The sequence below is a fragment of the Haliotis rufescens genome, unplaced genomic scaffold (assembly GCF_023055435.1).
Source record: "Haliotis rufescens isolate VD_foot unplaced genomic scaffold, xgHalRufe1.0.p SCAF_21, whole genome shotgun sequence".
NCBI lineage: Eukaryota > Metazoa > Mollusca > Gastropoda > Lepetellida > Haliotidae > Haliotis > Haliotis rufescens.
This window is the reverse complement of record NW_025963902.1, coordinates 3298217-3325706: the sequence shown is the minus strand read 5'-3', so window position 1 is coordinate 3325706 and position 27490 is coordinate 3298217. Positions and strand designations below refer to the sequence as shown.

At 40.8% G+C, this 27490-nt stretch overlaps 3 protein-coding genes across 7 annotated transcripts in view; all 3 read left to right on the top strand.

Moving 5' to 3' along the window:
• Positions 1–267: 267 nt before the first annotated feature.
• Positions 268–11802, top strand: LOC124133421 (sulfotransferase 1B1-like). 3 transcript variants are annotated; one of them, XM_048401107.1, is made up of 9 exons: positions 268–463; positions 751–953; positions 1613–1678; positions 6291–6337; positions 7570–7811; positions 9829–10152; positions 10241–10341; positions 10840–11020; positions 11517–11802. In XM_048401107.1, exons 2-9 carry the CDS (start codon positions 921–923, stop codon positions 11627–11629), a joined length of 1107 nt encoding a protein of 368 aa, XP_048257064.1. In that variant the 5' UTR covers positions 268–463; positions 751–920; the 3' UTR covers positions 11630–11802. The 3 variants fall into 3 exon arrangements, with proteins under 3 accessions (XP_048257064.1, XP_048257065.1, XP_048257063.1); XM_048401108.1 differs by having other exon boundaries at positions 269–463; positions 7588–7811; positions 10241–10344; XM_048401106.1 differs by having other exon boundaries at positions 269–463; positions 10241–10344.
• LOC125382903 (sulfotransferase 1B1-like) overlaps positions 2940–27490 on the top strand; it is a 34927-nt gene continuing 10376 nt past the window's right edge. The window contains exon 1 of the mRNA XM_048401109.1: positions 2940–3174. The gene's annotated coding sequence lies outside the window, so the exon portion shown is untranslated. The remainder of the gene's footprint in view (positions 3175–27490) is intronic.
• Positions 16684–26259, top strand: LOC124133423 (sulfotransferase 1B1-like). 3 transcript variants are annotated; one of them, XM_048401110.1, is made up of 7 exons: positions 18358–18740; positions 20748–20794; positions 22047–22270; positions 24289–24612; positions 24701–24804; positions 25283–25463; positions 25967–26258. In XM_048401110.1, exons 2-7 carry the CDS (start codon positions 20769–20771, stop codon positions 26077–26079), a joined length of 972 nt encoding a protein of 323 aa, XP_048257067.1. In that variant the 5' UTR covers positions 18358–18740; positions 20748–20768; the 3' UTR covers positions 26080–26258. The 3 variants fall into 3 exon arrangements, with proteins under 3 accessions (XP_048257068.1, XP_048257067.1, XP_048257069.1); XM_048401111.1 differs by lacking the exons at positions 18358–18740; positions 20748–20794; positions 22047–22270 and adding exons at positions 16684–16730; positions 17983–18206 and having other exon boundaries at positions 25967–26259; XM_048401112.1 differs by lacking the exon at positions 18358–18740 and having other exon boundaries at positions 20733–20794.

The window sequence follows — 27490 nt, the reverse complement described above, 5'->3', positions numbered from 1 at the left end:
CTTACATGCAAGTTTGTTAAGTAAGGCAGAAGAAATATGCTCAACATGAATGTCACATCCATTATTTTGCCGAGGATATGGTGTTGTAGTTGGTGTATTGACACCGAATGTATGACACTACTTCATTCTACACAATCAAAGTGGGTTTATACCTTGACAGGGATCGAAGCAGCGTTCACTATGACCTCGGATAGTAAAGTAGGAAAACGCACAGGGGGTTATCATTGTATCTCAAGCACAATTTTTTACTGTGGTCACGTTATCTTATCGGCGAGATCGTTCTGTATTTTGCAGCTTCGGTACTCTCATATACATCCGCAATGCGGCATTTGACACACCACCAAGGCGTGAGTCGGTTACAGTACAACTAAGGTGTGATATGTCATCAGATTGGCAAGGGACTACTTCACTGATTGACGTGAACCAGAATGACGGCACATGAATATGATGGAAAGTGTCAAGTGTAAGTTATATCTTGATTGAATTGAGCGGATGCATATCGTTTAACGTCGCTACTATTAAATTTTATAACCCAGCAATTTAATACACTTAATAGCCATAGCTATGTCAGTATAAAGAATACTTATCAATTATATCAAGACTCCTGTTTCGTAACGACGTTTGTGCAACTGTTGTGGCATTTGTAGTGATTATGTTCAATACAATGAGCACATACAATCTGATTTAAGAAATATAAAAAGGATTGTCAATTATCAAGGCGAAAGTTTCTAAGGCTAGGCTTTGTTTCAGGATTCCTTCAGATCTTAGTGACCTTCACGACTTGACAGACTCGAAAGGTCACGGCTTTATGTGTTGGCTGCATGATGGCCTGTATCTGCCATTTGGGCCACCATTACAAAATATAGCAGGGAATCCACTTGAAAACTACAAAAACATAAAAGCTGCTCAACTGAACGAAGATGACGTGGTGGTGTGCGCGTATCCTAAATGCGGTAAGTATTCATGGCATGAGTTTCACACTGTAATGATATGTTGTTAATCAGTAGGAGTGTCTCATTAGACGTGGGGTTAAATCGCAGTATTTTTCTATTTCTGGTCCATGCTCTTCATCCAGATAGTAAATATTGTTCGCCTATCACTTTAATATTGTTGGGTTTTCTTTCAATGTGAAGTTGACACGCCGTTACGTAACCCAAACATTGGAAACGCGATGTTTCGAGACTGAAATTGTTCAACAAAATGTTTCAAGTCAACCCATAGCTGATACCAAGCAATGCAGAGAGTAATCATAGACTGTCATAGACACATAACAGTCACACATCATCAAACAAACGGCGTTGTATAACACAGAGCATGTGAATTATTTCAATTGTACGACAGGTGGTGTATTGCTTACGGCAGAAGCACCAAGACGTTTCTTAATATGGCGTCATTGCTTTGTAATCTCGTTGCTTGGTAAAATAATAACTAATGACCTCATCAATCGCAAATCGAAGATAGTATGCAAATGTTTTTTATCTATCCCTTTATAGATTACACTTACATGTATAAATTAGAATGTTTTCACGTCTGTTTTAACCATTTAACTCTGATGACGAGTCCGTGACACGTCCAAAATGCTCAAACAGCGCAGCTCTCTATTCCTTACCAGGAGAGTGTTACCTCGTCCATATTCAAATCGAGAAATCGAGCCAGGAAGAGAAACAGGAGCGAAAACGTGAGTAGGAAAACAGTAAAGAAATTTCTTACATAAATGGTCTATGGCTAATGAAATTTGAAACTGGCGAGGAGATTTTAAGGCTACACTGTAAAAATATGTTTGGATCTAAACATGATTAGGAAGGCTTTAAAATCCTAAACGGAATACACATTTTGTGTGTTCTCTCTTAACCCATTGAGGTCTGAAACCAACTATCGATGAATAAGAGATGAACGCTGGGATGAATAATATATGTGACCCAGCAGGACACCTACTGGTGCTAGGATATAACTGTGCTGTGTAGGACACCTACTGGTGCTCGGATATAACTGTGCTGTGTAGGACACCTACTGGTGCTAGGATCCTACTGGTGCTAGGATATAACTGTGCTGTGTAGGACACCTACTGGTGCTAGGATAAAACTGTGCTGTGTAGGACACCTACTGGTGCTAGGATATAACTGTGCTGTGAAGGACACCTACTGGTGCTCGGATATAACTGTGCTGTGTAGGACACCTACTGGTGCTAGGATAAAACTGTGCTGTGTAGGACACCTACTGGTGCTAGGATATAACTGTGCTGTGAAGGACACCTACTGGTGCTAGGATATAACTGTGCTGTGTAGGACACCTACTGGTGCTAGGATATAACTGTGCTGTGTAGGACACCTACTGGTGCTAGGATATAACTGTGCTGTGTAGGACACCTACTGGTGCTAGGATATAACTGTGCTGTGTAGGACACCTACTGGTGCTAGGATATAACTGTGCTGTGTAGGACACCTACTGGTGCTCGGATATAACTGTGCTGTGTAGGACACCTACTGGTGCTAGGATAAAACTGTGCTGTGTAGGACACCTACTGGTGCTAGGATATAACTGTGCTGTGTAGGACACCTACTGGTGCTAGGATATAACTGTGCTGTGTAGGACACCTACTGGTGCTAGGATATAACTGTGCTGTGACGTCATAAAGAAAGACGTCTAACGTCAACTTACATACGTATAAATCGCCAAATGTCTGAACTGTACAAAACTATCTTATTTTCCTCTCGTTAGTTCGTGATGTGACAAAAACATTATTTCAATAACTTTCAGCATACATGTCTACTTTCAATTAATCATTATATCTAAACACTGCTATCATTACATAAACAGTCGATGTTTGATGTCATGTATCTACTGTAATAAAGATTAATTGAAAGTTATGAATTGATTTTGGGTGTCCTAAGATACTGTTGTTTTAAAATATAATGAGAAGTCAGGTTGTGATGTTTCACCCAAAAGGTCCCTTATCTCATGGTTGGTCACATATATTGAAATTAGATGTGAAAATCAGATTCACAGGCACTCGCATAACACATATACCGCCAGGACTTCCAGCAAACTTGGTACAATATTAACATAATCATGTACAACTACCAAATTCGTGAGTAGGTAAATTGACACTTGTGACGCCAACAGTCTCCGTAACACAGGTCGTAGCGGTAAGGACTACAAAACAAGAAGTTACAGGTTCGTATACCGCCGAGGTTTAATAATCTATGTTTTCATAAATGTATTGTTGCCGTATGACTGGTGGTATTTCTCTCATACAGCTGCTACCAATGAAAGTGAGTGAGTGAGTGGGTTGGTTTTACGCCGCTTTTAGCAATCTTCCAGCAATATCACGGCGGGGGACACCAAAAATGGGCTTCACACATTGTACCCATGTCGGGAATCGAACCCGGGTCTTCGGCGTGACGAGCGAACGCTTTAACCACTAGTCTACCCGACCGCCCCACCAATGAAAGTATATCTGATTACTACGATCGGCACTTTTAGTTTCCACTACCCAACCACCATCAAATTAATCCATTTATACTGCTAAATAGCTTTTATCCACACACTCACTTCTGTATGCCCTTTAAACGCTGAGAACAGAAAGCACCTCGTTTCAATTACCCACAAAGAATTTCAAGGGGTATACACATTTACACATGTTTTGCTATTTAACACAACCCTAAACTATGTTAAGACCTAAATATATCAAAACTATTGAACAAGGAACGTGTTAAAATTTGTGTTTGGGATCTACGAGACTCTTAAACTGCGCCCCACTGTGTTGCAAAAAGAACATAATTCTTAACGTTTTGCTTTCCTTATAAGCAGCAAAATCTCTGCACATGTACAGCAGACGTATTTCAAAAGTAACATACCCTTGTTATAAGTTTCAACATTATCTGTAATGGTTTCACGTGTCACTGGATTTTCTGTTTCGTTGGTCACTGTCTGGTTTGTTTACAGGCTGACGTCGCATAGTAGGAGTAGTGCCGTGCTGCGTCAGGCAATAAATACTTACTTATTTATGCAAATTGTATGAATGGTGGGTGCTACCGGTAGGGCAGGACATGCTTACCCTTTTCGCGAACACCTGGTGTCATCACTGATTTCCAGTGGTCCATTCATATAACTTCGAATTCCGTGCTATTTGCCAAGTGGAATCTGTTTCGCTGGTTATTATCTTGCATTGACAATTAATATTTACATGAATACACTCTGCCACTAAACCAGTGGTCAAATGTAACAAATGTTATATAGAGAATCTCACCCGAGTGTGTTTTGATATCAAAAGACACGAGGGTGAGATTTTATTTATCATCCAACATCATTCTTCCAACTTTTTCAATTTGTAGACAGTAATTAGCAGTGACTTCAGTGTACAGTACTGCTAACAGCTTCAATAGCAGAGCCATTAGTGATGTCATTTGATTGTGATGCCATGGTAACCAGTGACGTCACAATGGTCTGCAAAGCATTGTGATGTAATTTATTGCAGCGATATCTACAGTTTAGATATCGCTTGGTCTAATCCAAGCGATATCTCCTGTGGGAGCCAGTTTTGGATGATAAATTTGGGATAACACTTTCTTGGTAAAGTACATATTCTCGTACTTTAATGGGTTGAGTTCCATGAAAGAATTTTTCTGAAAACAAATAATGCATCTTTTATTACATATTCATGAAGACATCTGCTAGACTTTAAATTCATGATTCACAATTTGCACTTGCATGTTTATACACGGAGCACAATTTGGTTCTTTGCGTGTTTGTGGGCAGCATGATTTTTAACGTGATCAGCACAGTGATTGTGTAGCTCACGACTGGCTGAAGATCACCGTCAATCTGCGCAATTGCGAATAGCGCAAAACGAAGCTGCCAGACATGTTCATGGTGACACAATGCCACCTCATTTGAGACTTTATCCAGAGCAGGGCAACACTCACGACTTGCCAAGGACCGGTCATCAACGTGTGGCGTCATGCCAACTGGATAACCATATTTGAATGGTGCATCTACATAATTAAAAACCAAACTGCCACATTAACAGCTCGGACAATTCCAGGGTTGAGACCAATTAGTGGCAGAACCGTACGCAACCGGCTAAAGGAGAACAACATACGGCCCCGACGTCCAGCGATACGCCAAATTTTGCTTCCACGTAAGGCACGCCCATCAGCTGCCTCGTCTGTATCAACACAAATGGTGGTTACCCAACCCCCCTAAACCCCACTCCTACCAAAGCCCTCGCCCTCGTCCCATCAGGGGCTATCATGCTATCAACCACTGGTTTGGCTAGTCCTGATTGATATTTTACAGCCGGTGGTAATATAGCTGTACTATTGCTGGCTGCAGCATAAAACACAAAATGCTATTAATATCTGTGTTTCAAACACTAAAAAGCAGTTAAACTTGATAGAAACAAGACAAGACCATATGACTTTATACTCATGGTAAAGGTACAGTAGCGAGCGCAGGTGTTAATGAAACGGGAGAGTTACCATTGCGCATCCAACACGGCCAGTCAGTCAGAGCTGACAGTACTATTTCCCTTTGTAAGGTTGACTGCATGCACACAGATCACCACAAGTCACAGGGCACCGCAGTACAGCATGTGGTAGAACCCTTGATGTAACAAATACTCTAAATGTAAAATAAATTACATTAAAAGTTGCAGGTTAACCCTTGTTACAACTCTTAATGTAAAAAATAATCTTAATGTAAATTTCTGTACCTAAGGGTTGACGTGACAGATTATATTTAGTTTAAATTTAGGGTTATTGTTGTCAGATAATACTAGTCGGACCTCGCAGATTTAATTGATCGTAACTTTGTCCAGATATGCAAATGACTAATCATCTTTAGATTCCCTCCCCTCAACGACCACCTGGTTGCTATAAATAGTCACGGTCTCGGTCCCGGTCTGGTCTGGTCTTGCAGCTGTAGCTGAATGAAATATCTCGTCTCCATCCAAAATAGCGGTAGAAACCAGGTCAGGTCATGTGTTGAATAGACGTTCTGCATTCACGTATCCCACACTGCTTGTATTGTACAATTTATGTGTCATCGCATTCATTAAGACTCATTAACAACGCGATCATGTATCCAAACTATAGCATTATATAAATACAGGCAGTCATTTTAAATGAAAATATTCAATTACGATACACACAATACGACCACAACACAGTCTTTCAAAATGTTAATGTATGTATGTATGAACGTTTAAAGGCAATCGTTTTGGGATATTCATACACGGTACTAACCACAGACGCCCGATTCTGAATGTAAAAATTAGTTTGTGTTTGCAGCTGACTTTAGGAGACGACAGTATGGCCTTGCAGAAAGAGAGTCCAAGGTAGGCTAAGGACAGAACATGTTTGTAATTATGACTTTAACTTTTTGCTGAATGTTCTCTCTATACAGATTTAGGCCATGATTTATGGAATTTAGCTTCTCAATCAACTCCAAACTTTATACAGATGTCCGCTGCCGATCAGACCGTGTTCTTTATGCGGAACAATAGGGTGGTTCTACCCCTAGCCGCGCTTCTTCATCACGTGTATCAGCGAAGACAACTGTGTCTTTCGTCTCTACCAACTTAGTTCAATGTATTTTATTTCTTAGTATCAGAATGTTCTTATAACTGGTGATAACTGGTGATAACTTATTTTTATGTATATGTATGTACTGTGATATTTCTCATTTTTACTCATATGTATGTGACGTCCTGCGTGTCTCGGAGGCCATAATGTATTTTTATTGTCATCGTTGTACAGTGTGTGACACGTAAATAAAATAGAGCGGAAGGTCCGGGGTTCGATTCCCGGCCGCGTCATACCAAAAGACGTTAAAATATGATACCTGTTGTTACCCTGTCTGGCGCTCGGCATTAAGGGGCTAAAACAAGGACTGGTCGGCTCGGAGTCAGTATACCGTGTCTGAGTTGGGTATTCATGTTAAACTGCGGCATGGTATCTCAGTTGGCTAGCACTATAAATCGGCATCGGTCCGGACTAGTACAAGCAGCCACGCAAACACACACACGTACATGCACGTCGCTATATAAGTGCAATAATCTTGGACGCGACGTTAAACCCCATTCCACCACCAACAATGTGCCGGAGAGAGGGCCGAAGAATAATTTATAGATATATGCTAATGGAAATGAATAATGGAACACTTACTTTTAGACACAGTAAAATGATATAGCATAGTTTCACATCGTATTCCAACCACTTCTCCGGATAATGTATACTCATGTACATGAATGCCATTCTTCCCATGATTCCTTTGGGGATGACCTTCTACAGATGAGACAGAGAAAATATGTATAGATAAGACAGGTCTACATAAAAGTTTGGTTAAACTTTGCTTTGAAAAGTAGTTTAGTCACAGCGTGGGAGGACATCCGGAAGTGATGCAGGTCTTAGAGGTTTACTACTTTGATAAAAGTGATGGCCATGGGTGTGGTGGTGTTAAACCTGGAGGTATTACCAGTGCCATTCTCAGATTCGAACCAACGATCATGGATTTCTGACTATACGGGATAACCTCAGTGACTTATTGATAGTGTCATTGAACACAAAGACTTTGCTTTGTTCACAGATCCGACCCAGGGCCAGAAAGTGTGTTTGCGCCTGAGATTGCTTTGGTGGATCTCAACAACTCTAAGGGCCATGGCTTTAAGTGTTATCAGTACGAGGGTATATATTGGAGTTTGTGGCCTCATCAAATATCCAAGGGGAAAAGTCCAGTTGAAGAATTCAAACGTCTAAAAGAATGCACAATGGAAGAGGATGACATCATCATATGTGCATATGCCAAATGTGGTATTGTGACATCTAGCTATCTAATTATATCATAACACTGTACGAATATGACATAACTAACGTCAATACCATGTAGCTTACGTAAACTAACACGCACACATGAATATAGTTTACGGAGTGAGTCACCTATAATATATATCAACATTAAATATATGTATAACATAACCCGAGTTGCACGTCTTATTGTTTTGTAAGTTTGTCCGAGTATCTCGGTCACTGTTTCAAATACATACATTTTTTTATTTAGAGTGAAGGAGAGGAACAATATTTTTCCAGACAGGCGGCCAATCAAGCGAACATTTGTTAAAGTTTACAAAACCTGAATAAAAATTAGTTTTCCAGTATTTACACTCCCCACTGGCATGTGAAACTGTAGGCCGGACCATTCCCTTTATGACGCCATGGCATGTTTGACAATAATGTGTCATTATTAACACCGACAACATGTGCAAAAGTAACAATATATAATGTGACAAAACCCTTTCCAATAGAAATCTCTGCATAAAGCAAAGTGGATTGTACGATTCCAACTATATCATGAGCATGTGTTTATGAATCACAACCAAACAGTAAGGATACCAGGTGTTCGCGAAAAGGTGAGCGTATCCTGCCCCACCGCTGGCACAAGTCACAAACACATGCAAGGGAAAGTCAATTGTTCCCCTGAAAAAACACGGGAACATATGGTACTAGTCAAAACAGGGAATTGCATCGGACATCATTTTTGTCACTCATGCGTCACATTTGGAAATGTCCTCCACATGTCTACCATTAAACTTTTTGAAAGCTTTACTGAGTCCTTGAATGTTGTAACCTTGATCAAACAACTTCTGAGCAAGAGTTGTATGGCGCTCTTTGAAATCTTGGCAGAACCAACATGCTCGACTGTATCTCAAAAGTTGTGAAATGTAAACACCAAAGAATTGAGCTGCTGGAATATTGCTCGACATGAATGGAAAGTTGGCTATTGGAAATTTGAAGTCCCCCCTCTTTTCATACAGTCTTTTGGAGAGTGTTTTGGATTTCTGAATCTTTATGCATAGATCTAAATATGAAACAGATGAGACGGTCTCATCGGTGTCCTTTATTTCTAGTTCAGGTTGGTACTGAAGGGAATTGGCTATTTGATTGTCATTGAACGCTATCAGATCATTGATATACCTGAACCATAAGTTTAACTTCATGGCCACATTACCTAGTTTTGACTTTTGACAATCCAAACAGAAATTCAGATTCATATGCGTGGACGGTCATTAGTGCTGTTGGTGGTGTTGTAACGAATCCGAAGTCTTTCAATGGTTCGTACACTGCAGTTAAAAGCATTGGCAATGACTTTGGTACGTTGTCTGGCATTTAATCATCCGATGGCTTGTTCACGTTGTTGGGAGGATAGTCACAAAGCAACTGAATTCTCAGTAGGTGTCAGGTGGTTCTTATACAGAACCCTGGCACATGTTTCACGTGCATTTTAATTTTCCTGTGTATCACTTGCAACTTGCTCCCACGGGCATCTCACAGTTCCCAAGGTTCACAACTGTTACACTGAACGCAACCGGCATTATCAGTTGAATGTCATAAACTGGCTTTTTTTAAAGTCTAAAAAACATATTCATGAAGAAAAATTACAATTTTGATCATGCACAATTATGGCCTAATAATCCAAAAACACGACGTTTCTTTATCTGTTCAGTATATGTGGCATTATTTGACATGTCATTTCTACGTCATTTATACCAAGTTCTTTGATCAAACAATTAATGTAACGATGCTTACATATAATTGTTATGTTATTTGACGCCTTGTCAGTGGGAACAACTACAAACTTTTCATGTAGGGCAGCATAGGATTACCTGTCGTTCCCGTCATGAGAAACCGAACATTATGTTGGCATTTTTCAAAGTATTAAAGTTAACCTTTTCATAATGTGAACTAACAACAGAAAAGTGCCATCCTCAGCATCATCTTCCTTCTAAACCAGCCTTTTCATTCCACTTTTTCTTTTTTCCTCTTTTGACAGGAACCCACTGGCTGTGGGAGGTTAGCGAGATGCTCAAAAGTGGAACCATTCAGTATAAGAAGGAGACGAAAGAGACCCGAATGATAGAGTTTATACAAAAAGAGGGAATCGACAGTCTACAAAAGCCCAGAATACTGAACACACATCTTCCTCTGCGCATGCTCCCTACACAGGTCGTGGAGAAGAAGGTCAAGTGTATCCAGATCATGCGCAATCCTAAAGATGTATGTGTGTCTTTTTACAACCACAAGAAGAACATATTACCTTCCATTGGCTACGACGGGGACTTCGTGGAGTTCACAGAGGCGTTTTTGTCGGGGAAATGTAAGTTGCGCTTGGAATGGATGCCAAAGATTATTTAAAATAAAATGTCTCACCTCCTGTCACTTCCCATTAACCGGTATGTTTTCAGTGCCGTTTGGATCCTACCACAACTACCTGCTGACATGGCAGAAAGAAGTAGCCAGAGAACCGAACCTACCTGTACTCACCCTGCACTATGAGGTCATGAAGGTGGTGAGAATAGTTGGATAATCTGCTGGATCATGATCATACACTACTCCTCACTAGACGAAAAACTCTCTTTCCACGTTTGGGCAGAACATTAACACAAAAACAACTCAACTCAAACCCTCCAGTTTGAATTCCTTCCTTTTTTAAGATACACTTTGTTTGTATCAGTTTCCATACGAGTCTCGTTGGTAGCGTTGTGCAAGTTGTGATAGTATGTATGGTGTGTGACGTGTGAGAAAGAATGTGTTTGGAAATAAAAAAGATCCCAGCTTCGGATTGGCTGGGGACTTTTAGAAATTTTTTTTTTTTGAATTTGTTACTAATATGTTGTTATCATTAAATGTCAATCATACACACATTTTACACACATACATACACACGCACATACGCATACACCCCCAAACACACACTCTTAAACACACTAACCTGCCCAAAGTGTAAAATGGTTGGTCCCCAGTATAAACATATCACTCCCTACTTATTATTTCTACCTTGCAGAATCCTGTCAGGTGTATAAAAGACATTGCCACATTCCTGAATATTACTGTAACAGATACATTCTGTGAAGGTATAGCCGAGGCGTGCAGCTTTGATAAAATGAAGCAGTTTGACAAAGAGGAAAAGCACATGCATTTGTCACTCTGGAAGGAAGGATCTGGGGGGTCCTTTTACAGAAAAGGTAATACTTGAATTGACTGTGCGAGTACAACTGTGCGTCGAATATGGGGATATTAAGTGGGTTGAGTTCACTGCTGCATTGAACAGTATTTCAGTGACGTAGTGATGCATCAGCATTATGTGGGAGGAAAGCCCGACATGAAGTGGAGAAAGCCTGATGTTATATGCTTGGGTCAAACAGTTGTCTCAAGTCTCAAAAAGGTTTCCGTGTTGCACAACTCTCGTTTTACTCGGCATTAGATATTTAACATGAATGTGAAACCGACGATCACGGGCATACTGAATTGTGATATCTCGAGCATAACATATGGAGAACAGAAATATATTTTGTGTATCACATATAATATTCTTTGCAGATTTGAAAAAAACGCTAAAGACAAAGTCAACCGGTAAAGTCAATGCAATCCTCCCCATTAGAAACTTACGATACTGTTCCGACATAAAAAGGGTAATAAACTAATGTTCAAGGTTTTGTTGAATTTTGCATACTATTTCAGGTGAGGTTGGGGACTGGAAGAACTGGTTCACGGTTGCAGAGAACGAGAAATTTGATCGCATTTGGAATGACAAAGTGAAGGAATCTGGCATCCAATTCATGTACACATTGTGAGACTGTACATTGGTGAATCGTTTGTCAAAGTGCTGAAGAAACTTTTCATCAGCTAATCTAAGTGGCATTCCATTGTGGTGAGGAAGACCCCAAACCCTTCCGTATTTGATAATATATTGCAGTTATAAAAGATAAACGGTTTTGAGGTGGTCCAATAAAAGCCTGATCAGGAATATGTTAGACCTGTTTTGATTTATATTGTTTTGTTGTTGGGAAGTACAATATCACGAGTGACGGCATGGTGTTGGGTAACAGTATGCAGAAGAAGAAGATTTATTTAGCGTCAGAATCCAGCCAAAATCAACTACTCGAAAGTGCTGCTGGTGACTGCACTACATGACTCTGGATAAAAAGACAGTGTCTACATAAAAGCTTCAGTGAGCCTCATTGCTTGATGGGTTAAGCAATTCCTGCTCCTGAGCACTGGGACTCCAGCCTGCTGCTTGTTGACTAGGATCATTTAATACGTAATTCAGTCATGCCATTGTTGAGTTTGATGAAGTTCAGATTCTTTAAGTTCTGGATGTTGCCCATACAGCATTAGACAGATGAATTTGTCAACAGACCATTCCAAGGCTAAAACGACAGATATAACAGTATGTCGTCTGCGAAGGAGTAAATGAGTGAGTATGGTTTTACGCCACTTTTAGCAATATTCCAGCAATATCACGGCGAGGGACACCGGAAATGGGCTTTACACATTGAAGCCATGTGGGTATTCAAACCTGGGTCTTCGGCGTAGCAAGAGAATGCCTTAACCACAAGGCTATCCCGTCTGGGAAGGACGCATTGTGGGGAGAAGTAAAAATAGTGAAAAGCACATTCCCAAAACAGAGACCCGAGGGACAATAGTCTGGAAATGAGCTTTGCCCGATGCACTAACATTGTAAATGCCCTTCGCTTGACTGGTTAACAATTCCTGTTTCAGTGTTATGTTGAACTAAATGAGTCCTGAGTAATCTTCAACAAAGAGATCAAAAAGAACATTATAATTTGCAAGCACCCGGAAATGAAACTTTTATTGTGCATGTTTGTCTGACTACCTGTAGCTCTACAGTAGAATAGAGAACTACTTGTCGCCATGAAACAGTACAACAGAGGGCTATCTCCTGCCCTCATGAAGCAGAATAACGGACTACCCAGAGCCCTCATGCAGCAGAATAACGGATCACACAAAGACCTTGTGCAGCAGAATAAAGGACTTGCCACAGCACTCGTGCAGCCGAATAAAAGATTACCTGCAGCCCTTGAGCAGCAGAATAAAGGACTACCCACAGCACTCGTGCAGCCGAATAAAGAACTACCCGCAGCCCTTGAGCAGCAGAAGATTCAACAATATCTGTAATGGTTTCACGAGTCACTTTGCCAGTTAGGTTAGGAGGAAATAAACACTTGTCACACATCGACAGGACACAGGAAAACACTTCGTCACATTTATTGGCAACCCTCGAAACGCGCGCGAAACCCAAGCGAGCATCTAAAGACAGGCGAGCCTTTCAAGGGGGGCTAACTCTGCATTAATACATGCCAAGCAAACCTGCATTGGCGGTGGATTTTCTGTTTCATTGATCACTGTCTGGTTTGTTTACAGGCTGACGTCGCATGGCAGGAGTACTGCTGTGCTGCGTCAGGCAATAAATACTAACTTTGTTTATGCAAATTGTATGAATGGCGGGTGCTACCGGTAGGGCAGGACATGCTTACCCTTTTCGCGAACACCTGGTGTCATCACTGATTTCCAGTGGTCCATTCATATAACTTCGAATTCCACAGCTATTTGCTAAGTGGAATCTGTTTCGCTGGTTATTATCTTGCATTGACGATTAATATTTACATGAATACACACTGCCACTAAGCCAGTGGTCAAATGTAACAAATGTTAAATTTGGGATAACACTTTCATGGTTAAGTACAAATTCTAGTAATTTTATGGGTTTCCTCCCATAAAACAATTATTCTGAAAACAAATAATGCATCTTTTATTACATACACTCTCTCCAAAAAGAAACGCAACCCCAGTCTGAAAATGTGAGAAAACCCCAAGAAGAAAAATATTGATTGCAAATACAATTTTTCTGATATACACTTATACTATGTCACTGTTTATTAACGTAAGCGCCCAAACACACCAATTTTCGTGCACAAGGGCATTTTATTGTTACTTTTATCATAGTGAGCAAAATTCTCACGTGGCCCATGCCAAAAGCCTCATGCACGTGCAATTCATTTAAAGAGCAGTAGAAGTATGGGTTTATAAAAGCACGTGTTAATTAGCGATTCACTCTATCTTTTTCACCGAAAGACAAGGTCGAATTTGCCACGGTTGAGTGCTGCAGATAGAAATATCGCCATTGGTCGTATTGAGGTCGGACAAAGCTTTGGAAACGTTGCCCGGCACCTCAATGTTCATAAAACAACGATTTCACGACTTTGGAGCCGATGCACCCAGTTTCATGCAATTGAAGATCGCCCCAGAAGTGGTAGGCCAAGGGTTACCACACCACCTCAGGATCGATTCATCCGGGTCACCCACCTATGTAATCGGCTAGCCACACCTACCGTCACTGCAACACAGGTGCCAGATTTGAGAAGAGTGTCCGCACAAACAATTAGGAACCGTCTACGAGAGGCCGGTCTACGTGCAAAAAGACCATTTATTGGACCTGTTTTACGCCACGAACATCGACGCCAACGACTCAAGTGCTGCACCAGCGTTCGGATATGGACCCTCAGAAACTGGAGGCGCGTCTGGTTTAGTGACGAATCACGTTTTCTCTTACAACGCCGTTTAGCCCCGAACTGTGTTCGGCGGGTCGACAGAATTGGAGGAGGGAGCGTCATGATGTGGGGAGCCATGTCTTACAACCAAAGATCAGACTTGGTGATCATTCGTGGCAATTTGACAGCCCAGCGCTATATCAATGACGTCTTACAGCCTCATCTTCTGCCGATTATCGACCAACAGAGGGAGCTCTATCAACACGACAACGCCCGGCCGCACACTGCTCATGTAACAGTGAATTTTCTCCAAAATTCTAATGTCAACGTGTTACTATGGCCCTCCCGATCACCAGACATCAATCCAATCGAACATCTTTGGGATTATCTGGACCGACGACGAGTACGTGCACGTACACCACCGCCGCAGACGTTGGATGCACTAGCCGTTGCACTGCAGGAGTGGAGAGCAATCCTTCAGGAAAGAATCCGGCGTCTAATCCGTTCTGTTCCTAAAGTACTCACGGAAACTTTTTTTTTCAATTTAAAAATCGACACAAAGTGTTACGTAGCTGTAAATACGAAATAACAAAACAACTCGAAAAGTACTAGTCTGGATTTGCTAGTGTGATCTCAGTGAACAATACAAAATGTACTTTACAGGAGGTAATTTGTCGGCACTTTCAACATTCATAAATAAAACTAAGTCCAAATTGACATAGTAGAAACAGACTATAGGCATTATGCACCTGTTCTCACCTGTCGTCAAGGTGTCATAGGTCACCTCCATCTACTTACACCTGGTTATGCCCTGTTTCACAATAGTCTGTTTTATTCACATTTTTACACGTAAAAGTGTGTAAAAAGGCATAAACACATTTGATACGTTGTATTTGTGCCACGGCCCAATTAGTACTTATTTAGTTGTTTGAATATTACATATTTTGTATATTAACTTCATTCATTTAAGATCTGAGGTCGAAAAAATTTCCGTCATTTCCGTGACTACTTTAGGAGGTGTAATGCTGTGATCGCAGCTCGTGGCGCTCATACGAGGTACTGAGAAATACGCCCCCTTGCGTCCAGTCAATCTTAGTGAGAGAACTGTCGAAGTCTTGACTTAAACTTGTATAACTGTACTGCCACCATGCCAAATTTCATATTGTTGTCTTCAATAATAAATGTGTTCTAATAACTTGAATATTGAGATAAACATCTTGAAAATATAGGGGTTGCGTTTCTTTTTTGAGAGAGTGTATTCATGAATGAAATCTGCTCGACTTTTAGTTCATGAGTCACAATTTGCACCTGCGTGTTTATACACGGAGCACAATTTGGATCTTTACGTGTTTGTCGGGAGCATGATTTTTAATGTCAACAGCACACAATGATAGTGTAGCTCATGACTGGCTGAAGATCACCGTCTATCTGCCATTGGTAGACTGCAAACAGGAATGGCGCAAAACGAAGTTGCCAGACATTTTCATGGAAACACAATGTCCTTCTTTTGAGTATTCATCCAGGGCCTCGTCTGTATCAACGCAAATGGTGGTTATCCAACCCCCCAACCCCACTCCTACCAAAGCCCTCGCCCTCGTTCCACCAGGTTTAGCTAGTCCTGATTGCTATTTTACAGCCGGTGGTAATATAGCTGTAATATTGCTGGCTGCAGCATAAAACACAAAATGCTATTACTAACTGTGTTTCCAACACTAAAAAGCAGTTAAACTTGATAGAAACAAGCCAAGACGATATGACTCATATATTCTCATGGAAAAGGTACAGTAGCGAGAGCAGGTGTTTGTGAAACGGGAGAGTTACCATTGCGCATCCAACACGGCCAGTCAGTCAGAGCTGACAGTACAATTTCCCTTTGTAAGGTTGACTGCATGCACACCTGATCACCACAAGTCACAGGGCACCGCAGTACAGCATGTGAGTGTATACCAAGCGGTAGAAACCAGATCAGGTCATGTGTTGAATAGACGTGCTACATTCACGTATCCCACACTGCTTGTATTGCACAATTTATGTGTCATCGTATTCATTAAGACTCATTAACAACGCGATCATGTATCCAAACTATAGCATCATATGAAATACAGGCAGTCATTTTAAAAGAAAAGATTCAATTACGATACACACGATACGACCACAACACAGACTGTCACAATGTTAAATATGTATGTGTCACGCTAGATTCAGTTGCGATACAAGCGGAAAACAACACAGTCTGTCACATTGTTATATAATATGTATATGTGTCACGGTAGATTCAGTTCGATGCACACCACAGACGCCTGATTCTGAAAGTAAAAATTAGTTTGAGTTTGCAGCTGACTTTAGGAGACGACAGTATGGCCTTGCAGAAAGAGAGTCCAAGGTAGGCTGAAGACAGAACATGTGTTTGTAATTGTGACTATAACTTTTTGCTGAATGTTCTCTCTATACAGATTTAGGCTATGATTTATGGAATTTAGCTTCTCAATCAACTCCAAACTTTATACAGATGTCCGCTGCCGATCAGAACGTGTTCTTTATGCGGAACAATAGGGTGGTTAGACCCCTAGCCGCGCTTCTTCATCACGTGTATCAGCGAAGACAACTGCGTCTTTCGTCTCTACCAACTTAGTTCAATGTATTTTATTTCTTAGTATCAGAATGTTCTGATAACTGGTGATAACTGGTGATAACTTATTTTTATGTATATGTATGTACTGTGATATTTCTCATTTTTACTCTTATGTATGTGACGTCCTGCGTGTCTCGGAGGCCATAATGTATTTTTATTGTCATCGTTGTACAGTGTGTGACACGTAAATAAAATAGAGCGGAAGGTCCGGGGTTCGATCCCCGGCCGCGTCATACCAAATGACGTTAAAATATGATACTTGTTGTTACCCTGTCTGGCGCTCGGCATTAAGGGGCTAAAACAAGGACTGGTCGGCTCGGAGTCAGTATACCGTGTCTGAGTTGGGTATTCATGTTAAACTGCGGCATGGTATCTCAGTTGGCTAGCACTTTAAATCGGCATCGGTCCGGACTAGTACAAGCAGCCACGCAAACACACACACGTACATGCACGTCGCTATATAAATACAATAATCTTGGACGCGACGTTAAACCCCATTCCACCACCAACAATGTGCCGGAGAGAAGGCCGAAGAATAATTTATAGATATATGCTAATGGAAATGAAGAATGGAACACTTACTTTTAGACACAGTAAAATGATATAGCATAGTTTCACATCGTATTCCAACCACTTCTCCGGATAATGTATACTCATGTACATGAGACCCATTCTTCCCATGATTCCTTTGGGGATGACTTGCTACAGATGAGACAGAGAAAATATGTATAGATAAGACAGGTCTACATAAAAGTTTGGTTAAACTTTGCTTTGAAAAGTAGTTTAGTCACAGCGTGGGAGGACATCCGGAAGTGATGCAGGTCTTAGAGGTTTACTACTTTGATAAAAGTGATGGCCATGGGTGTGGTGGTGTTAAACCTGGAGGTATTACCAGTGCCATTCTCAGATTCGAACCAACGATCATGGATTTCTGACTATACGGGATAACCTCAGTGACTTATTGATAGTGTCATTGAACACAAAGACTTTGCTTTGTTCACAGATCCGACCAAGGGCCAGAAAGTGTGTTTGCGCCTGAGATTGCTTTGGTGGATCTCAACAACTCTAAGGGCCATGGCTTTAAGTGTTATCAGTACGAGGGTATATATTGGAGTTTGTGGCCTCATCAAATATCCAAGGGGAAAAATCCAGTTGAAGAATTCAAACGTCTAAAAGAATGCACAATGGAAGAGGATGACATCATCATATGTGCATATGCCAAATGTGGTATTGTGACATCTAGCTATCTAATTATATCATAACACTGTACGAATATGACATAACTAACGTCAATACCATGCAGCTTACGTAAACTTACACGCACACATGAATATAGTTTACGGAGTGAGTCACCTATAATATATATCAACATTAAATATATTTACATTTAGTACTAACTACTAAATGACTTTATCGCGCGTATCCAAACCATGGGCTTATTACGTCTGTAACCCAATCACCCCTCGTAACTCAATCACCCCGGGGTCACCACTCGGCACCGTGCCCGGGGAATAATCCCGCGCAAGCATCATCCCGCCCTTTGTTAGGCCGTCATTCGCGAACAGCCCTTCCCCAAGTACACACGTGTGTCACTGTATCTAATCGCTTTCGCTTTGTACGTTTCCTTTGTACACTTGGTACAATATTAACATAATCATGTACAACTACCAAATTCGTGATAAGGTAAATTGACACTTGTGACGCCAACAGTCTCCGTAACACAGATCGTAGCGGGAAGGACTACAAAACAAGTAGTTACAGGTTCGTATACCTCCGAGGTTTACAAAATCTATGTTTTCATAAATGTATTGTTGCCGTATTCTCTCATACAGTTGCTTTCAATGAAAGTATATCTGATTACTACGATCGGCAGAATTTCAAGGGGTATACACATTTACACATGTTTTGCTATTTAACACAACCCTAAACTATGTTAAGACCTAAACATGTCAAAACTATGGAACAAGGAACGTGTTAAAGTTTGTGTTTTGGATCTACGAGACTCTTAAACTGCACCCCACTGTGTTGCAAAAAGAACATATTTCTTAACGTTTTGCTTTCCTTATAAGCAGCAAAATCTCTGCACTTGTACATCAGACGTATTTCAAAAGTAGCATACCCTTGTTATAAGTTTCAGCAATACCTGTAATGGTTTCACGTGTCACTGGATTTTCTGTTTCGTTGATCACTGTCCGGTTTGTTTACAGGCTGACGTCGCATAGCAGGAGTACTGCTGTGCCGCGCCAGGCAATAAATTCCTACTTATGTATGCAAATTGTATGAATGGTGGGTGCTACCGGTAGGGCTACCCTTTTCGCGAACACCTGGTGTCATCACTGATTTTCAGTGGTCCATTCATATAACTTCGAATTCCACAGCTATTTGCCAAGTGGAATCTGTTTCGCTGGTTATTATCTTGCATTGACAATTAATATTTACATGAATACACTCTGCCACTAAACCAGTGGTCAAATGTAACAAATGTTATATAGAGAATCTCACCCGAGTGTGTTTTGATATCAAATATATCAACATGAGTTGATAAAAGTGGAAAGATTCCGAGGCTTACCGAGAATTTTTGCCACTTTTATCAACGAGTGTTTATATATTTCATATCAAAAGACACGAGGGTGGGGTTTTATTTATCATCCAACATCATTCTTCCAACTTTTTCAATTTGTAGACAGTAATTAGCAGTGACTTCAGTGTACAGTACTGCTAACAGCTTCAATAGCAGAGCCATTAGTGATGTCATTTGATTGTGATGCCATGGTAACCAGTGACGTCACAATGGTCTGCAAAGCATTGTGATGTAATTTATTGCAGCGATATCTACAGTTTAGATATCGCTTGGTCTAATCCAAGCGATATCTCCTGTGGGAGCCAGTTTTGGATGATAAATTTGGGATAACACTTTCTTGGTAAAGTACATATTCTCGTACTTTAATGGGTTGAGTTCCATAAAAGAATTATTCTGAAAACAAATAATGCATCTTTTATTACATATTCATGAAGACATCTGCTCGACTTTAAATTCATGATTCACAATTTGCACTTGCATGTTTATACACGGAGCACAATTTGGTTCTTTGCGTGTTTGTGGGCAGCATGATTTTTAACGTGATCAGCACAGTGATTGTGTAGCTCACGACTGGCTGAAGATCACCGTCAATCTGCGCAATTGCGAATAGCGCAAAACGTAGCTGCCAGACATGTTCATGGTGACACAATGCCACCTCATTTGAGACTTTATCCAGAGCAGGGCAACACTCACGACTTGCCATGGACCGGTCATCAACGTGTGGCGTCATGCCAACTGGATAACCATTTTTGAATGGTGCATCTACATAATTAAAAACCAAACTGCCACATTAACAGCTCGGACAATTCCAGGGTTGAGACCAATTAGTGGCAGAACCGTACGCAACCGGCTAAAGGAGAACAACATACGGCCCCGACGTCCAGCGATACGCCAAATTTTGCTTCCACGTAAGGCACGCCCATCAGCTGCCTCGTCTGTATCAACACAAATGGTGGTTACCCAACCCATGCTGTACATTATGTATGTATGTGTGTGTGTGTGTGTGTGTGTGTGTGTGTGTGTGTGTGTGTGTGTGTGTGTGTGTGTGTGTGTGTGTGTGTGTGTGTGTGTGTGTGTGTGTGTATGTATGTATGTATGAACGTTTCAAGGCAATCGTTTTGGGATATTCATCGAGTACTAACCACAGACGCCCGATTCTGAATGTAAAAATTAGTTTGTGTTTGCAGCTGACTTTAGGAGACGACAGTATGGCCTTGCAGAAAGAGAGTCCAAGGTAGGCTGAAGACAGAACATGTGTTTGTAATTGTGACTATAACTTTTTGCTGAATGTTCTCTCTATACAGATTTAGGCTATGATTTATGGAATTTAGCTTCTCAATCAACTCCAAACTTCATACAGATGTCCGCTGCCGATCAGACCGTGTTCTTTATGCGGAACAATAGGGTGGTTCTACCCCTAGCCGCGCTTCTTCATCACGTGTATCAGCGAAGACAACTGTGTCTTTCGTCTCTACCAACTTAGTTCAATGTATTTTATTTCTTAGTATCAGAATGTTCTTATAACTGGTGATAACTGGTGATAACTTATTTTTATGTATATGTATGTACTGTGATATTTCTCATTTTTACTCATATGTATGTGACGTCCTGCGTGTCTCGGAGGCCATAATGTATTTTTATTGTCATCGTTGTACAGTGTGTGACACGTAAATAAAATAGAGCGGAAGGTCCGGGGTTCGATTCCCGGCCGCGTCATACCAAAAAGACGTTAAAATATGATACTTGTTGTTACCCTGTCTGGCGCTCGGCATTAAGGGGCTAAAACAAGGACTGGTCGGCTCGGAGTCAGTATACCGTGTCTGAGTTGGGTATTCATGTTAAACTGCGGCATGGTATCTCAGTTGGCTAGCACTATAAATCGGCATCGGTCCGGACTAGTACAACAGCCACGCAAACACACACACGTACATGCACGTCGCTATATAAGTGCAATAATCTTGGACGCGACGTTAAACCCCATTCCACCACCAACAATGCGCCGGAGAGAAGGCCGAAGAATAATTTATAGATATATGCTAATGGAAATGAATAATGGAACACTTACTTTTAGACACAGTAAAATGATATAGCATAGTTTCACATCGTATTCCAACCACTTCTCCGGATAATGTATACTCATGTACATGAATGCCATTCTTCCCATGATTCCTTTGGGGATGACCTGCTACAGATGAGACAGAGAAAATATGTATAGATAAGACAGGTCTACATAAAAGTTTGGTTAAACTTTGCTTTGAAAAGTAGTTTAGTCACAGCGTGGGAGGACATCCGGAAGTGATGCAGGTCTTAGAGGTTAACTACTTTGGTGAAAGTCATGGTCATGGGTGTGGTGGTGTTAAACCTGGAGGTATTACCAGTGCCATTCTCAGATTCGAACCAACGATCATGGATTACTGACTATACGGGATAACCTCAATGACTTATTGATAGTGTCATTGAACACAAAGACTTTGCTTTGTTCACAGATCCGACCAAGGGCCAGGAAGTGTGTTTGCGCCTGAGATTGCTTTGGTGGATCTCAACAACTCTAAGGGCCATGGCTTTAAGTGTTATCAGTACGAGGGTATATATTGGAGTTTGTGGCCTCGTCAAATATCCAAGGGGAAAAGTCCAGTTGAAGAATTCAAACGTCTAAAAGAATGCACAATGGAAGAGGATGACATCATCATATGTGCATATGCCAAATGTGGTATTGTGACATCTAGCTATCTAATTATATCATAACACTGTACGATTATGACATAACTAACGTCAATACCATGTAGCTTACGTAAACTACCACGCACACATGAATATAGTTTATGGAGTGAGTCACCTATAATATATATCAAAATTAAAGATATGTATAACATAACCCGAGGTGCACGTCTTATTGTTTTGTAAGTTTGTCCGAGTTTCTCGGTCACTGTTTCAAATACATACATTTTTTTATTTAGAGTGAAGGAGGGGAACAATATTTTTCCAAACATGCGGCCAATCAAGCGAACATTTGTTAAAGTTTACAAAATCTGAATCAAAATTAGTTTTCCAGTATTTACACTCCCCACTGGCATGTGAAACTGTAGGCCGGACCATTCCCTTTATGACGCCATGGCATGTTTGACAATAATGTGTCATTGTCAACACCGACAACATGTGAAAAAGTAACAATATATAATGTGACAAAACCCTTTCCAATAGAAATCTCTGCATAAAGCAGAGTGGATTGTACGATTCCAACTATATCATGAGCATGTGTTTATGAATCACAACCAAACAGTAAGGATACCAGGTGTTCGCGAAAAGGTGAGCGTATCCTGCCCCACCGCTGGCACAAGTCACAAACACATGCAAGGGAAAGTCAATTGTTCCCCTGAAAAAACACGGTAACATATGGTACTAGTCAAAACAGGGAATTGCATCGGACATCATTTTTGTCACTCATGCGTCACATTTGGAAATGTCCTCCACATGTCTACCATTAAACCTTTTGAAAGCTTTACTGAGTCCTTGAATGTTGTAACCTTGATCAAACAACTTCTGAGCAAGAGTTGTATGACGCTCTTTGAAATCTTGGCAGAACCAACATGCTCGACTGTATCTCAAAAGTTGTGAATGTAAACACCAAAGAATTGAGCTGCTGGACTATTGCTCGACATGAATGGAAAGTTGGCTATTGGAAATTTGAAGTCCCCCCTCTTTTCATACAGTCTTTTGGAGAGTGTTTTGGATTTCTGAATCTTTATGCATAGATCTAAATATGAAACAGATGAGACGGTCTCACTGGTGTCCTTTATTTCTAGTTCAGGTTGGTACTGAAGGGAATTGGCTATTTGATTGTCATGGAACGCTATCAGATCATTGATATACCTGAACCATAAGTTTAACTTCATGGCCACATTACCTAGTTTTGACTTTTGACAATCCAAACAGAAATTCAGATTCATATGCATGGACGGTCATTAGTGCTGTTGGTGGTGTTGTAACGAATCCGAAGTCTTTCAATGGTTCGTACACTGCAGTTAAAAGCATTGGCAATGACTTGGGTACGTTGTCTGGCATTTAATCATCCGATGGCTTATGCACGTTGTTGGGAGGATAGTCACAAAGCAACTGAATTCTCAGTAGGTGTCAGGTGGTTCTTATACAGAACCCTGGCACATGTTTCACGTGCATTTCAATTTTCCTGTGCATCACTTGCAACTTGCTCCCACGGGCATCTCACAGTTCCCAAGGTTCACAACTGTTACACCGAACGCAACCGGTATTATCAGTTGAATGTCATAAACTGGCTTTTATTTTAAGTCTAAAAAACATATTCATGAAGAAAAATTACAATTTTGAACATGCACAATTATGTCCTAATAATCCAAAAACACGACGTTTCTTTATCTGTTCAGTATATGTGGCATTATTTGACATGTCATTTCTACGTCATTTATACCAAGTTCTTTGATCAAACAATTAATGTGACGATGCTTACATATAATTGTTATGTTATTTGATGCCTTGTCAGTGGGAACAACTACAAACTTTTCATGTAGGGCAGCATAGTATTACCTGTCGTTCCCGTCATGAGAAACCGAACATTATGTTGGCATCTTTCAAAGTATTAAAGTGAACCTTTTCATAATGTGAACTAACAACAGAAAAGTGCCATCCTCAGCATCATCTTCCTTCTAAACCAGCCTTTTCATTCCACTTTTTTCTTTTTTCCTCTTTTGACAGGAACCCACTGGCTGTGGGAGGTTAGCGAGATGCTCAAAAGTGGAACCATTCAGTATAAGAAGCAGACGAAAGAGACCCGAATGATAGAGTTTATACAAAAAGAGGGAATCGACAGTCTACAAAAGCCTAGAATACTGAACACACATCTTCCTGTGCGCATGCTCCCTACACAGGTCGTGGAGAAGAAGGTCAAGTGTATCCAGATCATGCGCAATCCTAAAGATGTATGTGTGTCTTTTTACAACCACAAGAAGAACATATTACCTTCCATTGGCTACGAGGGGGACTTCGTGGAGTTCACAGAGGCGTTTTTGTTGGGGAAATGTAAGTTGCGATCAGAATGGATGCCAAAGATTATTTAAAATAAAATGTCTCACCTCCTGTCACTTCCCATTAACCGTAATGTTTTCAGTGCCGTTTGGATCCTACCACAACTACCTGCTGACATGGCAGAAAGAAGTAGCCAGAGAACCGAACCTACCTGTACTCACCCTGCACTATGAGGTCATGAAGGTGGTGAGAATACTTGGATAATCTGCTGGATCATACACTACTCCTCACTAGACGAAAAACTCTCTTTCCACGTTTGGGCAGAACATTAACACAAAAACAACACAACTCAAACCCTCCAGTTTGAATTCCTTCCTTTTTTTAAGATACACTTTGTTTGTATCAGTCTCGTTGGTAGCGTTGTGCAAGTTGTGATAGTATGTATGGTGTGTGACGTGTGAGAAAGAATGTGTTTGGAAATAAAAAAGATCCAAGCTTCGGATTGGCTTGGGACTTTTAGAAATTTATTTTTTTTGAATTTGTTACTTATCTGTTGTTATCATTAAATGTCAATCATACACACATTTTACACACATACATACACGCGCACATACGCATACACCCCCAAACACACACTCTTAAACACACTAACCTGCCCAAAGTGTAAAATGGTTGGTCCCCAGTATAAACATATCACTCCCTACTTATTATTTCTATCTTGCAGGATCCTGTCAGGTGTATAAAAGACATTGCCACTTTCCTGAATATTACTGTAACAGATACATTCTGTGAAGGCATAGCCGAGGCGTGCAGCTTTGATAAAATGAAGCAGTTTGACAAAGAGGAAAAGCACATGCATTTGTCACTCTGGAAGGAAGGATCTGGGGGGTCCTTTTACAGAAAAGGTAATACTTGAATTGACTGTGCGAGTACAACTGTGCGTCGAATATGGGGATATTAAGTGGGTTGAGTTCACTGCTGCATTGAACAGTATTTCGGTGACGTAGTGATGCATCAGCATTATGTGGGAGGAAAGCCCGACATGAAGTGGAGAAAGCCTGATGTTATATGCTTGGGTCAAACAGTTGTCTCAAGTCTCAAAAAGGTTTCCGTGTTGCCCAACTCTCGTTTTACTCGGCATTAGATATTTAACACTCTGGTGAATGTGAAACCGACGATCACAGGCATACTGAATTGTGATATCTCGAGCATAACATATGGAGAACAGAAATATATTTTGTGTATCACATATAATATTCTTTGCAGATTTTGAAAAAAACGCTAAAGACAAAGTCAACCGGTAAAGTCAATGCAATCCTCCCCATTAGAAACTTACGATACTGTTCCGACATAAAAAGGGTAATAAACTAATGTTCAAGGTTTTGTTGAATTTTGCATACTATTTCAGGTGAGGTTGGGGACTGGAAGAACTGGTTCACGGTTGCAGAGAACGAGAAATTTGATCGCATTTGGAATGACAAAATGAAGGGATCTGGCATCCAATTCATGTACACATTGTGAGAATGTACATTGGTGAATCGTTTGTCAAAGTGCTGATGAAACTTTTCATCAGCTAATCTAAGTGGCATTCCATTGTGGTGAGGAAGACCCCAAACCCTTCCGTATTTGATAATATATTGCAGTTATAAAAGATAAACGGTTTTGAGGTTGTCCAATAAAAGCCTGATCAGGAATATGTTAGACCTGTTTTGATTTATATTGTTTTGTTGTTGGGAAGTACAATGTTCACGTATGACGGCATGGTGTTGGGTAACAGTATGCAGAAGAAGAAGATTTATTTAGCGTCAGAATCCAGCCAAAATTAACTACTCGAAAGTGCTGCTGGTGACTGCACTACAGGACTCTGGATAAAAAGAGAGTGTCTACATAAAAGCTTCAGTGAGCCTCATTGCTTGATCGGTTAAGCAATTCCTGATCCTGAGCACTAGGACTCCAGCCTGCTGCTTGTTGACTTGGATCATGTAATACGTAATTCAGTCATGCCATTGTTAAGTTTGATGAAGTTCAGATTCTTTAAGTTCTGGATGTTGCCCATACAGCATTAGACAGTTGAATTTGTCAATAGACCATTCACAGGCTAAAACGACAGATATAACAGTGCGTCGTCTGCGAAGGAGTAAATGAGTGAGTATGTTTTACGCCACTTTTAGCAATATTCCAGCAATATCACGGTGAAGGACACCAGAAATGGGCTTTACACATGGAAGCCATGTGGGTATTCAAACCTGGGTCTTCGGCGTAGCAAGAGAATGCCTTAAACACAAGGCTATCCCGTCTGGGAAGGACGCATTGTGAGAAGAAGTGAAAATAATGAAAAGCACATTCCCAAAACAGACACCTTAGGGACACCAGTCTGGAGGTAAGCTTTGCCCGATGCACTAACATTGTAAATGCCCTTCGCTTGACTGGTTAACAATTCCAGTTTCAGTGTTTTGTTGCACTAAATGAGTCCTGAGTAATCTTCAATAAAGAGATCAAATAGAACATTATAATTTGCATGCACCCGGAAATGATACTTTTATTGTGCATGTTTGTCTGACTACATGTAGCTCTACAGTAGAATAGAGAACTACTTGTCGCCATGAAACAGTACAACAGAGGGCTATCTCCTGCCCTCATGAAGCAGAATAACGGACTACCCAGAGCCCTCATGCAGCAGAATAACGGATCACACAAAGACCTTGTGCAGCAGAATAAAGGACTTGCCACAGCACTCGTGCAGCCGAATAAAGGATTACCTGCAGCCCTTGAGCAGCAGAATAAAGGACTACCCACAGCACTCGTGCAGCCGAATAAAGAACTACCCGCAGCCCTTGAGCAGCAGAAGATTCAACACGAATCACTGCGCCAGTTAGGTTAGGAGGAAAAAAACACTTGTCACACATCGACAGGACACAGGTAAACACTTCGT